The 14249-nt window shown below is 40.8% G+C and overlaps 2 protein-coding genes across 2 annotated transcripts; one reads left to right on the top strand and one right to left on the bottom strand.

Moving 5' to 3' along the window:
- The first annotated feature begins 688 nt into the window (after positions 1–688).
- Positions 689–2107, top strand: nudt15 (nudix (nucleoside diphosphate linked moiety X)-type motif 15). The gene is made up of 3 exons (XM_034865094.1): positions 689–962; positions 1372–1568; positions 1671–2107. Exons 1-3 carry the CDS (start codon positions 814–816, stop codon positions 1796–1798), a joined length of 474 nt encoding a protein of 157 aa, XP_034720985.1. The 5' UTR covers positions 689–813; the 3' UTR covers positions 1799–2107.
- A 54-nt stretch (positions 2108–2161) lies between these two features.
- Positions 2162–8434, bottom strand: cpo (carboxypeptidase O). Its single transcript, XM_034865093.1, has 9 exons — positions 6300–8434; positions 6145–6184; positions 5954–6055; positions 5713–5817; positions 5433–5549; positions 4991–5084; positions 4443–4645; positions 2929–3013; positions 2162–2840 (listed from the first exon to the last, which is right to left on the bottom strand). Exons 1-9 carry the CDS (start codon positions 6365–6367, stop codon positions 2575–2577), a joined length of 1080 nt encoding a protein of 359 aa, XP_034720984.1. The 5' UTR covers positions 6368–8434; the 3' UTR covers positions 2162–2574.
- Between the last annotated feature and the right edge of the window lie 5815 nt (positions 8435–14249).

Raw genomic sequence — 14249 nt, 5'->3', positions numbered from 1 at the left:
TAAAAAAGTAAAGATCCTTTACTTTAGCCTACCAGTAACCTACCAGAATGTAGGCCACAAATAGGCTACTCCATTAGGCCTACAAGTAGGCTAACAGCCAGCATGGAAAATAAGTCTGGCTTAGCTACAGCTCTAAATTGTGAATAAAGTCCTATTTGAAAGACAATTTGAAAAAATAATGAAAGAAAAGCTTTTTCTTCATCATCCTATAATTTCCAACAAAGGCCTAAAGGATGATTACAACTGACCTCGGTCGTCATTATATCCCCTGTAGGTCGATGACTACAACATAGGTCTGTACACACAATGTGTCACTAGGTGGCAGCGTTATACCTATGTTTCGTAGCTACAGCTAGTGCTTTTAAGTGTATTTCTTGTCTATTATATCAAGAAATAAATAATTATAGATGTTATGGCTTGGGCTTGGAGAAATGTATGCAACTGAAGCACCATTTAGCCAACGACTCCCCGGCTGATTCAAAATAAGCGGCTAAATTGAACAATTTGGACAATATAAGGAGGTGTTGTACTTATTACTTACATACTATTGTTGCCACCCTAAGATGTAGTTACCAGGGAACAAATGAGGAACTAATAAGGAACTGCTAGTGGACTATAAGCAGTTTATAGTTAGTTCCTCGTTCGCTTCTTGTCTTGTTGAGATGACAACACATGTATTTTAAAGCGAAGACGGAAGTACAGCTAGGGGAAACCTGTTGTACTTCCTCCAATTCTCTCCTCCTCCGTGTATCACTGTCGAAAACTGTTAAGCTAACTTTGTTTGATTCGTGAGTCGTTTTTAAGTTCGACAAGATGTCACATATAACAGTGAAACGTCCAGGAGTTGGGGTCGGGGTGCTGGTAAGAGACCCAGCCCACCCAGGCTGTGTTCTCCTGGGAAAACGGAAGAGCGTAATGGGCAACGGGACGTACCAGCTCCCAGGCGGCCACTTAGAGTTTGGGTAGGTAACCCAGGCAGCTAGTTGGCAAACCCCATTCCCAAATCGGACTCTGCTTAGCCGAGGAGCGTTATGTGATGCAAGGCCATTAATGAATGTTCAACACCGGGTTCAATCAACCTAACTCGGCAACATCTCGTAACATAACACTATTTCATTATGTACTTGTTTTGTTATTAAGATAAATTACAATAAAATAAATAACTTCTTAGCCAGTATCATTATGCAGAATTCTCCCGACGTGGTCAGCAAATATTAAGACATGTACTTTATGTCTGCATGAATACTAATTTGCTAGATTTTAAATGAAATTTGGTGTAAGGTAGTGGTAGTGCAGGTTCTTCAATGTATTGTATATGTATGCATATGTTGACTTCTAGTGGGTGACACACACTTTCTATGTCACTGAAAGAGAGACGTGGGAGGAGTGTGCTCACAGAGAGGTGTTGGAGGAAGCTGGGGTGCGTTTGGTGAAGGTCTGCTTTGCGTCAGTGGTGAACTCCATCAGACTGGAGGAGCAGTACCACTACGTCACCATAATCATGCAAGGAGAAGTGGACAGGAAGCAGTCAGGAGAGCCAGAGAACCTGGAGCCAGAAAAGAATGAAGGTATGTGAAGTGGAACCACTGTTTTTCAAGTTTTAAATGAAGACAAAAAAGATTCACACCAACCTGAGCAGTTGACAGTATGTGATATTATCTCCCTCCCAGGTTGGACATGGACACGCTGGGACCAGTTTCCTCCAGAGGAGCAGCTCTTCTTGCCGCTAGCCGGTCTGAGACAACAAGGCTTCCAGCCATTCGGGACCACAGTAACAAGCACTGAAACGCAGCTTTGAGACTGCCCGTCCTATTGGGAGACTCGTATTCTTACCCAAAGGATAAAACAGACATACATACCTCTTCAAAACCCAACATCAGGGGTTGGTTTACATGTGCTTTTTCCTTAAACATGTTTTTTCTGTTATGGTACACACTGTAAATGTTTGCCAATATTAAGAACTCTTCTTACAAATGTAGTAGAAGAAATTCATGACATAATGTAAGCTGTGAAGCTGTGAAGATTTAAAACAAATGATGCAACGAATAAAATGCAATTTAGAGGGGAAAATGGGCTTCACAAATGTTATAAACACACACACGACACACATGACACACACGACACACACGACAACACAAAAAGGGACATTGGTATTTTTTAATACTCTTTGGCACCAGATTCTTTATTAAAATGTCATGATATTCAATGATACAAAAATAGACTTGGTAATATTGTAATATGTTAACTATTGCCTGGAATATGGAAGTTTTTAAACAGTTATGGACATTTCAGATAATTCAAAGACACAACAGTGTTACAGTAGTTTGAACCAAAGGTGTATTATTATTTTTTTAAATACATTGCAGATGCATTTCTATACTATTGATCATTTATCAACAGAAATTTGCCTAAAATGAGGATTTGACAAAAAAAAAACACCTTGTGTCCTAAAAAACGTAAACTGTTTTTAAAACTAAGCTGAAGCTTAAACTACACACTTACTACACGCACATAATGACTGGAACTGAAAGCCATACAGCTTTGGTCACTTTCCCTTGTGCACTTTTTTGCTCCTCACATCAGGGTGGTGCCGGTGACTCCCACTGCTAACAGCATGATCCACAGGGTTGCAGCAGCGGTTGCCACGGCACCATTAAAGGTCTTGTCGTGGGCGTAGGTGATGATGTGCAGGGCTCCGCTGTAGGCCTCCTCGCAGGTCGGCTGGATCTGATCCTCAGGAAGCTTGAAGCCTAATGTCCCGTCATCTCTCAGCTCAAAGGTGTAGGAGAAAGGGATCCCCTGAAACCGAGCCCAGTCTCTGGATGAACCAGAGTTCGCGTCTGTAGAAAGAGGGTGCATATTTTAGAGCCTGGAGCCACGCTGCTAGTACAGCTAAACGTTTTATATCTGTAACCAGCATGGACTTACACAATACATCCGGAGAGGTTCCCACAGTGTAGTTCATCCCGTGGACACTCCTAATGGCATCTGCTGCACCCAAACCCACCTCCATCTGAGGAACCAGTCATTAGCTTTCATCCCACAGTCAAAGAAAGAATCTACACCAACCCTGTGTGTAGAGCTGTCATATCCTGTATGTCACAATATATCTGACCAAAAAAACCAACGTTGATATTGCGGCGGGGTTTACAAGGCGGGAAACGCAGGTTTAAACTTTCTAGAGTTTCAATAGTTTTATTGACAGGAATTGATGCTCCTTCCCCATGACTGGGTGCTGTGACTGACATAATAGTTTGTCAAAAGGGGCAGAACATGAGGCTTAGTTGTCACAGATATGTGATGTGAGTGCATGCTTTTGATGCCATCTTTGATATTCACTGTGGTGGTGTGTGAAATGCTTTCGCACCCAGTCAGAACGGCGGAATATGTCTGATGAAGATATGTGTAGTGAACAACTTATGTTCAGAAATCCTGTTTATGTATTTTGTCTTTTGCATTTTAAGTCAGTCAGAAGGGGCATTTAGATCTGCTAAATAACTACAATTTCCATCATGTCCTTTCAAATTTTGTAAATATTTTAGGGGTTGAATTCTATTTTCCCTGTTGCCCTTTTTTAATAATCCGGAGATGCATTAGGGTAAAGATATAAAAGCATTTTTGAGGCCACTACTGATTTTGATATGCACGAATTTAAAAAAATCTGATGACAAAATATCAACTGATAATATTTAAAAAGCTAACAAGGTAGAAGCCAGGATGTTCTTGTCTGTTAGTGTTCCTGAACCAACCCTGCTCCAGGTCGCTGCATAATTGAAAACCTGGTCACCTCATCCACGAGAAGCAGATGTGACTGCATCCTGCCAGGCCAAAGAAACTAGAGTCGTTTGAGTGGTTTAGGAGAATACTGGATACGGATGGGGTCTTAAAAGTCTTTAAACAGTCTTACATTTAATTTGAAGAATCTTGGGGGTACCCTGGAATAGGCTGGCTTCCCTCCGCTACAGTCATGTTAAAGGCGGGGAGAGGAATGGACATAATCCTGTTTTGCATAATTCTCTCTTGATTGTGGCTCCAGTGGGTTATTACCTGCATCAGCCTCCTTCCTATCCTATCAGCAACCAGCCATTTGTTTTCCACAAGCAATGCTTCCTAACGTCCTCCCGTTCCGTTCAGTCTTGGCAGCTGACGACTGACCGCTCTCAGAGGGTTTTAATGACTACTGCCGCGTTTATGGTTTGTAGACACTGTGTAAAATCCTAATGCATTTTGCGATGCACCATTCAAATATACTGCGTATCCTACAAACAATAATAAATCCAGAACATGTTAATGTGGACCCATGCAGTGATAATTAGGCTATAAAGATGCACATGCACTTGTTATCCTGAATTTTTATTTGATGTTTTGTCCAATATTGTGTGTGCATGTTAATTCTCAGAAATGTGTAAAACGTGCATCACTGTGTTTGTAGATGTAAATACCAGCTCCTTGTAGTTGGAGGCAGTGAAGTTGGGGTGTCCATAGGGAACCAGAAGCAGCTGGCCGTAGGAGTGGATGGTGAGAAAACACAGGAAGTCGTCCTTCCGGCTTCCTACAAAATAAGTCACAGCCTGGGCCTCGGGCTCGGACACAGGTTGGATCCCGCAGTAGGTGTTTGAGCTGCAGTTAAATGATACTCCAAGTGCTGTGAAAGCAGCCAAAGAAATGGAACAATCTGAATCAAATGTAGTAGTGACCCCTCTTCCTCTCATAACACAGGCGGAGCAAGTTCACCTTTTTACATGTTGAAGTTCTAATGACAGATTAAGGTATTACGTATTAATATTTTATAGGTATTAAGTTGCATTTGGTTTTTGGCCCTTCAGACCACTCTTTGTTACTCCTTTAAAATGAATTGTGTGGTAATGAGTCGGCTTCAGAAACATCTCGGGGAAACAGGTAGTTTTCTTTGTGTGATAACCACCTATCCAGGATGATCAAGAACACAGGCTGTATAAATAAGGAGATGGAGAACCACAACAAGACCTACTGCCCCAGTTGGCGTCAAAGTTGCGGTTGAGATCAGTGCCGTAACCGTCGCAGCCCGGTGGTCCCGGTGACCTGTTCTTCCTCCACAGTCGGGTCTTCAGGGCAAAATTGTCAAAGTTCAATCAGCTTATTTTGGTCATTCTATCAATTTGGTAAGAATAAAATGGCCACTTGTACATGCTTCAACGTTGCCTGTTTAATATCATATTTTCCATTCATCTTATTTTGAAAATGTAATGATTTTGTACTTGGCCTCATGTTGAGCACCAGAACTTCATTTGTTCACTTATTGAATTGTAGCTCGTTGTAACTTAACTGGCAATCTGCTTTAATAGACTATCATTTCTCATATCCTGCTCATCTGTGTCTTGAGAGCTTGAGGCACAACTCAGAAACCCTAGAAAAAGTAATTGGATAAAAATCCATTAAACACAAGAACTGACTGTGTTGTCCTTCCAGGAGTAGATGTAGCCGTCCATGTTGAGTACAGGGGTGACATAAAAGTCCATGTTCTTTATCATCTCTTGCATTTTGGGGTCTGTTTTGTGTGCTTGCAGGATCTGATTTGAGAATAACATTAAGGGTTAGATTGATATATTGAAAGATATGTAAGATATGTTGTCCACTTCAGCCCTGCTTAAATAATAACAGTCCGGACACTCAATTAAATATTATTCTCTTTGTTAGTTATTTTAGTTTTTTAAATGGCTGCTTATCTCTTACCTGTCTGACAAAGTACTGACAGAAGGCCGGGGCGATCCATTCCCTGGCGTGTATACCACAGTCCATCCAGATAGCTTTCTTTTTCTCTCCAGTATCGAGGCCAATCTATAAGACACATTAATACAGCTTCGGCTTTGGTTACTGTATTACATCGTTAATACACTCCAGTATCATCTGGTATTTGCTCATTCCTCGTCTGTGTATGCCATAGCGATGCTTCACAGTTTAAAAGTTGGATTACCTTGAGCAAGCTAATGACTCTCTTCTCATAGGTCTGTCCGTATTCCACTATGGTCACAACATCAGGGTAATCCTTCTCAAGCTGATCCATCCAGTTGGTGATCTGTAGGTTGGAATACACACATTACACCACAGAGCGTCTGTGCGTTGTAATCTAGTTAAAGTAAAAGTGTACGAGAGCAGCTTTCTCACCTCCGGCATGGTATGGTATTTATAGTAGTCATACTCCACTCTGTTGCACACACCAAAATACATGTGAAACACGAGTAGAAGTGATTTTTGGACAAAAACATCTCCTCAGTATTTGACACAAGCTGCCAGGGAGTTATTTTATGAAGGAAACTCACCTCTCTACTTTGGCTGCTTCCATCGCTGAAAGCAGCAGCAAAAGGCTCAGTCCCACAGAGCTAAGCATCGTCACTTTGTGAAAGTAAACTCTGGGTTTGCAACCGTTTGCGACACTGACCTCAGGATGATACAAGCATTTTGTAGAAGATGTCCATCAGATAAAGATGCACCTTTGCCTCAGCCCTTTCCCACAGACAGCACAAACATGCCATTACTGTGCTAATGATTAATCCGAGAGAGCCTTAAATACTTATATATATATATATATATTTTTTTTTTTTAAATACTTAACTACTTATAACTGATTGTCATGTATTAGTCAGGTTTACATTGCCATAAAAATAGACAGGAGCCCCATTCAGTTGCACTGAATAGCTTCTTTTTGTGGTGGCTGTTATCTACCTTTTTCACTCCAGCTTCAGTATGACACCTTGTATTTGTCAGCTGCTAACTTTACCTTTTCATCACATCACCTCCAGCTCACTCTTTTCTCCCAGGTGTAGATTTGACTACCAATTAGTGGAGCAGTGAAGTCAGCGCAGTTCGTGGTCAACACATGACGGAGTGCAGGGGATATTTAGTCCTGTCCCTTCCTCAGAAACAGAAAGACTCATCGGAAACACAAACTCCCCTGCCACATAGTGTTGTGTAATTCATAACTGTTCATCATTGGTGCCGTGGTTTCCTCTTCTGGGAACCTTAAAGAACTTTTCTTTAATTCTAAACTTTTAAAGTAACCTACTGTACACCCTGGTCTGTAGTAACAGCATTGGGTTCAGCCACACATTATACGTTTTACGACATCACTATAAGAGGCAGAAGATTAGATAAGGTGTATGAAGTCAAAGGAACAAATAATGAGGCTAGATTAATTGGAATGTCAAGGTCCACACTACTGGGTCATAAATGTAGGCACGGTTTTCTGTTTAACAAAAGGCACATGAGTTTAGGGGGATATACTGTACCTTGTCAATAAAAGGCTGTACTTGATGATCTGATTTGGAATTTTTAGTAAACTTTATGGATTTGTTTTCAGTTTGGAGGCAGACTACAAGTTTTATCAGCAAATAGCTGTATTTTGTGTTAATGTAGATGGAGTGATAATTAGCTAATTCTAGCACATCAACATGTTATTAGCATTGTCACTGTACAGATGCTAATGTTAGCATTAGACACAGCCTCACATAGAGCACCAAACAACCTTGGAGTCTTGTTGCCTAAAACGTTTATTATGCTGAACATGATATTATTTTGAAATTCATGGTTTTGCCTTTAGGGGAAAACCTCTGTTTGTAGTTTCTTGTTCCATCACATTAATTTATCTGGGGAATGGGGAATACCTGAATATTCTATACCTAAGACCTGAATCCGGTGTTGTTGCTTGTTTCATTATATCAGTGCTAAACGTATCATATGTTATGACATAAGTATAGGTTAATTGGCATTTGAACACATTAGATCTTTTTCTTCATAACATAGGCTACCAGAGGCGACAACTGTGTTTTATCCATTATTCATCAGCAAGGCTGAAATGTAGCTGGTCAACATCATCTGTGCTCAGGTGGACTGAATGACATTATATACTCAATTTAATCTATTTTTCATTTTTAGAATAACAAGCTATAATGGTTTCCCCTCATCCGTTCTTCAGATCCTGCATTTGGTTTATTTTGGTGCTCAATTGCTGTAATGTCTCTGCAGCTCTAAAAGATCGCCTGTGACGCAGTCTCTGTATTTTGTTTGGATGCTCTTTCAATAGTTTTTCCAGTTGTGACTCTAATTGTTGGTCAGGGAGACTACCCAGCCCTTCTGCCGACTGTTGACTTTTGTGGCTACGGTTATAGTCTTAAATTACGTTCCCTACTTTGTGCCAGTTCTTTTTTTTAACAAGGAAACAAATCCGTTAATGTAATAGCTGTCAAGAGTTGCAGACTGTCCTTTGGATATTATGGTATTTCATTACCGCCTTAGTATTCGCAACAGAGGTTCAGTTTGAAAACTGTTAACATAAAATGTCCTAATTTTGGCCTGAAAATATCACACACAAAATGAAAGCATCTTGTATCAAATTAGGTACAGTGATATGTCACACAAAAAGTTCATCTGAGGATTACAAATCCTCACTAATTCTGGGTCAACCTCTAGCTCATTTATTAATGTTAATATAAATAATGTGGTATAGAGGCTAACTTTACACACCAATACATCCTACTGTACATTCATACAAGGTAATTGTACTTCACTGCATCACTTCACTTTCACTCAATACTTTGCTGAAATTTGAGAGAAATCAAAAGAAATTGCATTTCCTTTCTTTCTACCGTTGTTTCCATTGCTGTACTGCGTAGTACACTAAGTAGTAAACACTGAAACTTGTGCTGAAGTAGCAAGGTTCGGGAGACTGAGCATGTGATTTATTGTTTTTCTTTAAAGGTTTACCACATCTAATTTTTTTTGTTCTGCTCTCAGTGGAATCATACCTATACAAAGGTTCAGACTGAATGTAAATTAAATGCGCTGCCACTGCTTAAATGTAGGCAGACATGATAAGTTGTAGAAATCACATTTTCAATCTAACCTCAAAACTTGCACTTTGGAGACCTGCTGGTTGCTGTTAAGCACTATGTAAATACACGTTGATGTTGATTTGACCAGCAGATGTCAGTGCAATGCAGAGTTGAGATAAATATGTAACCTAGATGTAGCCTTAGATAATCAAAGAAAAATATGAGCAGAGGCAGGATGCTTGCAAACACCTGTGCACCCAAAGAATCCTACAGTACAATAAATCATCACCTTAAGTTCAAAAATGGGCCATCTCATAATAAAAAGCAAGTGTATATTGATAATTATTCATTTATGCTACTTGTTATTGTTCGCAAGTCCTCACCAAGATCCGCATAGTGCTTTTTCATCCAAGATGTAGCCCTTGAGATTAATTAGTGTAAGAGTTCAGTCTTTGCTTTTTTTGGCCCTCTATCTGTCTCAGTGTTGCTGCTCCGTGGTTAAACACTGACAGTGCCACGCCTCAGCAACCCAAGTTTTTGTCTACACTCCTTTCCTGACATGTGCATCATGTCTATTCATAAGATATAGAGACAAGACCTGTCTCAGTTTTGGCGCTGTGTGCACAAATCCAGGATGTGTGTGTCCCGGACAGAGAATGAAGCACACATCATGGGCTGTTTCCTCATAATGATGGATGAAAGCACTAATGCTTTTGGATGAGAGAGGCAGGCCGCTCTGTTGCACTCAGACACAAGCTTACAACATGTCTTTGAGAGAGAGAGTGTGTGTGTGTGCGTGCATCATCTTTTTTTGGGGGATTCTTATTTAAGACATTGCATCAGCTAACAGTTTTTATCCAGGGTTTTATGATCACTCCTGCAGTTTATTTCAGCATTGGACTCATTGTTTTATGAGGTGCAGTTAACTTAGAGGGTGCATGTGGTGAGAAATAGCTGTATCAACATCTGGACAGACGGAGGCAAGCTGGGGGCAACCAGAATCTTTTTGGTGCATACATTGCTGAGGGGTTGAGGGTTCTTATGGGTTGTGGGTTTTAAGTGTCCGATGGTACTGTATTCACTTGTGAGTGAGTATTCAGTATTGTCATTGTCATTAAATGTGTTTCAGCCTCACAGCTTCATTACTCTATAAGTGTAAATGTCTGATTTCACTTTTTCCATGAGAGAAAGTTATCTACTCTGAGAGAACAGTGAACGGGGTACATTTTTGAGATGGTTTTACTTTTATTTAAAACTAAAAGCACAAGCCAAGTTCAGTAAGATAATTATTACTTTTGGGCAGACCCAGGCTGGCTTCCCCCCTGCTTCCGATCTATGTGCTACACTAAGGTACTTACATCACAGGATTAGGAGAATACCCTTGGTTGAACAAAGAAGATGTCAAGCATTTTTTAATATCAAAAGAGAAATACACACATCTCAGGCCATGGACTCCTATTGAAGGGACATTTTCTGTCATATTCAGTTCTGTCATGTTCCACTAATCAACTACTTGTCTTTCAACACATGAGGAGATGATTATCATAATTAGACGAGTGATTACAGTGATCATCATAATGCCTATGAACTGGAATAATATTAAAGAATTATCCGGTGAAACGAAAATCAAATCCTTACATTGCAGAGGAGTCTCTCAAACCCTTTGAGGACATTTTCTAACTAATGTTATAAAAAATATTTTCAAAAATCATAGGCAGGTATTAGACAGTTTTTAAAAAACCATAGAATTTCCACATTTGATCTTTTGACCTTTTACCATGACGCCATTGCAGTTGACATTAAGAAATCCAATTTGAGTTTCCTATATGAGGCAAAAAAAACAGTCACAGTCAAATGTAGTCCACTAGCCATGAACTTACTTAGGATCGATCCCTGTGGAACACCACATGTGACCACTGGATCTGATAAGAAACTAGTAATATCTAGGCACGGAGTTATCCTACACAGTAGTGTCACATGTATTACATAGAATTATTTAGTTTACTTTATCAAATTCCTTTTGATGGCTAATTTCATTTCGGGACTGTTAGTAGTGAAAGTTGAGGTGGTTCGGGCATCTGGTAAAGATGCTCCTTGGGCGCCTCCCTAGGGAGGCCTAGGGGAAGACCCAGGACTAGGTGGAGGGATTATCTGTCATCCCTGGCCTGGGAACGCCTTGGGATCCCAAATTGGAGCTGGTTCGTGGTCCCCTGCTGGAGCTGCTGCACCCACGACCTGACCCCGGATAAACAGACGAAGATGGATGGATAGTAGTGAAAGTAAAACTTATCATTTGACTTGTGTCATTTGAATGACATCATAAAGCAATGTGCCTCCATTGAGGACAATTTCATTTATTTTAAAAAAATCACAAAGTGCTTCACACAATAAAACCAGGGACCACTTCACTGCAGCAAGCAATCATTCAAATCACTCAAATTCTCCTGTTTATAGCTTTTGGAAAGATTGGTGTATGTTTTTTAGTATTTACTGTGCTGTCCTGGGAGTCTCAGAAATTCTTAAAATGGGCAAACTGACATTTCATTGTATGCAAATCGGTTACTTTAGTGCTCCACCTGAGCTGCCTTTGCTTCAGTGGATTTCTACACAAGGGATTTCATTTCTATCAAAGTTAAATGCCCACACTCTCCAGGAGCAGGATGCTCTGACACCCTGCAGAATCGGAAGGTGAATCGTTCCTCATCTCATCAGACATGCTGGTCATGACCTGTGTGAAGACAGTGAAAATCAACGCGGAGCCGCCGCCAAACAACATCAGATGTTTGAGAGTAGGCAGAAGCAAGCAACTTTTGGCATGCCTTCAATAAGCTGCTATCTTCAAAAATGTGAAAGAAACACCAGCACAAGCTGGAGCACCATACACATACCTCCCACACAAGTGCAGTATAATAGAGGCAGCAAAACTTATGAAACCATCAGCAGGACTGCCAGCAACCACCAAACAAATCAGAAACACAAATAGTGAAGCCCTCCACCCCCACAGTGCAAACTAACGCCCCCTCGTCCCCGCAGCATCCAGACACTTTTCAAAGCATCAGTATGGTTTCTCAAGCAGTAACACACAGACTAAACCTCGAGGCACTCAGATCGTTCAACAAGACCATCACGCTGAACACCAGGAGTCCCAGAACATCTCACCTCTCTCTTGTAGGTCGGCCAAATAGACAAATGGAAAATGTAACAGTTGTTCCATGGGCTGCATAAAATCTCCAAGACATTCTCCAGTTTAAAACAAATCATTTGAAACAGTCAAAGTGTAAACAAGACAGTGGCATTCACAAAAAAGTGTTCAAAAACACACAATGTGCAATATCTATTCCTGTGCATAAAAACAATTTGTAACCATGGCACCATCCTCTTCCACACAAGGCAATTTAAGAAAAGGTATCCGGTAGTCTCTTCTAAACGTTGCAGAATTGCAGCTCTTTGTCCCAGTGATGATCCTTGACATCCTGCAAGACATGGATTTTGTTCACTAGAGTAGAGAAATCAGCAGCATCCTTTCCTTGAGAGAAAGAGATTGTTCTGTTATTGATCTGCCTGAAGTAGTGCATGAAATGAAAACACCTGAAAGAGAAGTTCTAACAAAGCTGTCAACACTGTTGCCAAGAGGGCAGGGCTGGTCTAAGCTTTTATGGGGCCCTGGGTGAGATTTTACCAGCCAAGTCTCCGCTAGGACTGCACGATTAATCCAATATTAACCACAAGCACGATTTGGGCTTTCCACAAATTAACACGATCGTTTCCGATATTGACGTTAAAATGGGTTTTCCGCTAGAAACCTCTGCTGAATATCAAATCAAGCGCTTCCTAATCTAACAGCATGAATCAGGAAGGACTCAGCAGCCAGCGGTGGCATAACTCACGGCTGTGTACCTTCATTAAATCGCAAAAAAACAGCAGCAGCCTGACCACCATCAGACCTCTACACACATTAGTCTGCCCCATATTAACTTAGAACTGGACTCAGCCAGACATTTCTCTGTTCCCAACTGAGAGGGACATGAAAGCGCTGCAGCGTTTCGTTGTTTACAAAGTAGGAGTTAGTCAGCAGCTGGTGAAACTTTTCCATTGCTCATGGATTATTTTGTTATTTTCAGTCTGCATGCACATTTCTTTATCTCATATAATTGTTGAAAACGGCTAATATTGGTAGTGAGATCAACAAGTTAGCAGCTGCCAAGTCGTCACTGCGCCTCTCTCTGAGTGTTTTGCACACCGTGTGTGTGTGTGTGTTAGTGTGTCTGCAAAGTGTGTAAAGAAGAGGAGGCAAATGCGACGTAAATGACAGTGAAACCCAATGAAGCCTCTCAAACTCTGTCAGCTGAATTGGAGACATTGTGCAGCAAAATAAATCTTTAGGTGTAATTAAAGGTATTCATTTTTTTTTCTTTGAAGGGTTCTGTTAGTATTGAAGAAGGAAAAATTCCAAATCTAAATTCCAAAATTGTAAACCAAAAACCTACCCTAGCCAATAATGAGTATTCTGGTCCAGCCCTACTTATCTAAAATGTTGGGTTTGCTTGTATCTTAATACACCAAATCAAATAATAATTGTCAATAAAATACAGATGCTTTTTCTTGTAACTCATGAGAGTCCTAAGTGGTTTAGGCTTAGAATTTGCAATTACATTGTTACCTCTCTTAACCCCAACACACCCACCCACGTCAAAGGGTGTTCCCACACTCACTCACACTTGATTTATGGCTTAGCAGCACAATCAATTAATCTATGAAAACGGGAAATCCTTTGCAGGCAGTTTTGGAGCCCTTGGGAATCGGACACGGATGTCTGATTTCAGAGGGGAATATTCTACTTTTTACAGCATTGCATTTCTTTGACAGCTAATAGTTACCAACTCATTTTCAGATTTGGATTTTCCATTAACAAAACATATAATAAGCGTGTAAAATATAATGCATCATATAGATTAAACCAGTTGCTGCTAAATGCTTCCCTCCGTTATGTTCACCAGCTAACTGCTAACTGTGTCTGTGCGCAGTTTGGTCTGTTACCTGGGCAGGGAGTGTACAGTGGGTTTTTGCAGCTCTTTTCCTAAAACAGCTAAGCTAAGAAGCATATTCATACTGCTTTGGCTAACTTGTATATGACAGCGGTGTGTGTGTGTGTGTGTGTGTGTGTGTGTGTGTGTGTGTGTGTGTGTGTGTGTGTGTGTGTAAGAGAGATAGGCAGAGAGCTCCTCAGTTGCCTTAGCAGCGCCGCAGCTTCATTCCTTCACAGTCGGGCTTCAGTCCGCTGCTGTGAGCGCTTCGCTGCACTGCGCTTCCCGGGGCTGCCCATAGGCTACGACCGCACGTTAATTAACTTCTCACGGTCTGGCTATTGACCCGCTATTCCACCCTTTTCACAGTTTAAGAATTTGAAATGAGTGAAACTCAAACTGGAGTTTTTTCTGCAAG

Source organism: Etheostoma cragini, chromosome 24 (genome assembly GCF_013103735.1).
Source record: "Etheostoma cragini isolate CJK2018 chromosome 24, CSU_Ecrag_1.0, whole genome shotgun sequence".
Lineage (NCBI taxonomy): Eukaryota > Metazoa > Chordata > Actinopteri > Perciformes > Percidae > Etheostoma > Etheostoma cragini.
The sequence above is the reverse complement of the archived record's forward strand: the minus strand, read 5'-3'. Positions and strand labels throughout refer to the sequence as shown.

Bases quoted from the DNA above. Each gene is read 5' to 3' on its own strand.
- nudt15 (XM_034865094.1), top strand. From the start codon at position 814: ATGTCACATATAACAGTGAAACGTCCAGGAGTTGGGGTCGGGGTGCTG. The intron at 963-1,371 runs GTAGGTAACCCA...TGTCACTGAAAG, and splicing joins GGCGGCCACTTAGAGTTTGG to AGAGACGTGGGAGGAGTGTG. The intron at 1,569-1,670 runs GTATGTGAAGTG...TCTCCCTCCCAG, and splicing joins GGAGCCAGAAAAGAATGAAG to GTTGGACATGGACACGCTGG.
- cpo (XM_034865093.1), bottom strand. From the start codon at position 6,367: ATGCTTAGCTCTGTGGGACTGAGCCTTTTGCTGCTGCTTTCAGCGATG. The intron at 5,085-5,432 runs GTCAGTTCTTGT...TTTGCCCTGAAG, and splicing joins ACTCCTGGAAGGACAACACA to ACCCGACTGTGGAGGAAGAA. The intron at 2,841-2,928 runs GTAAGTCCATGC...CTCTTTCTACAG, and splicing joins AACCTCTCCGGATGTATTGT to ACGCGAACTCTGGTTCATCC.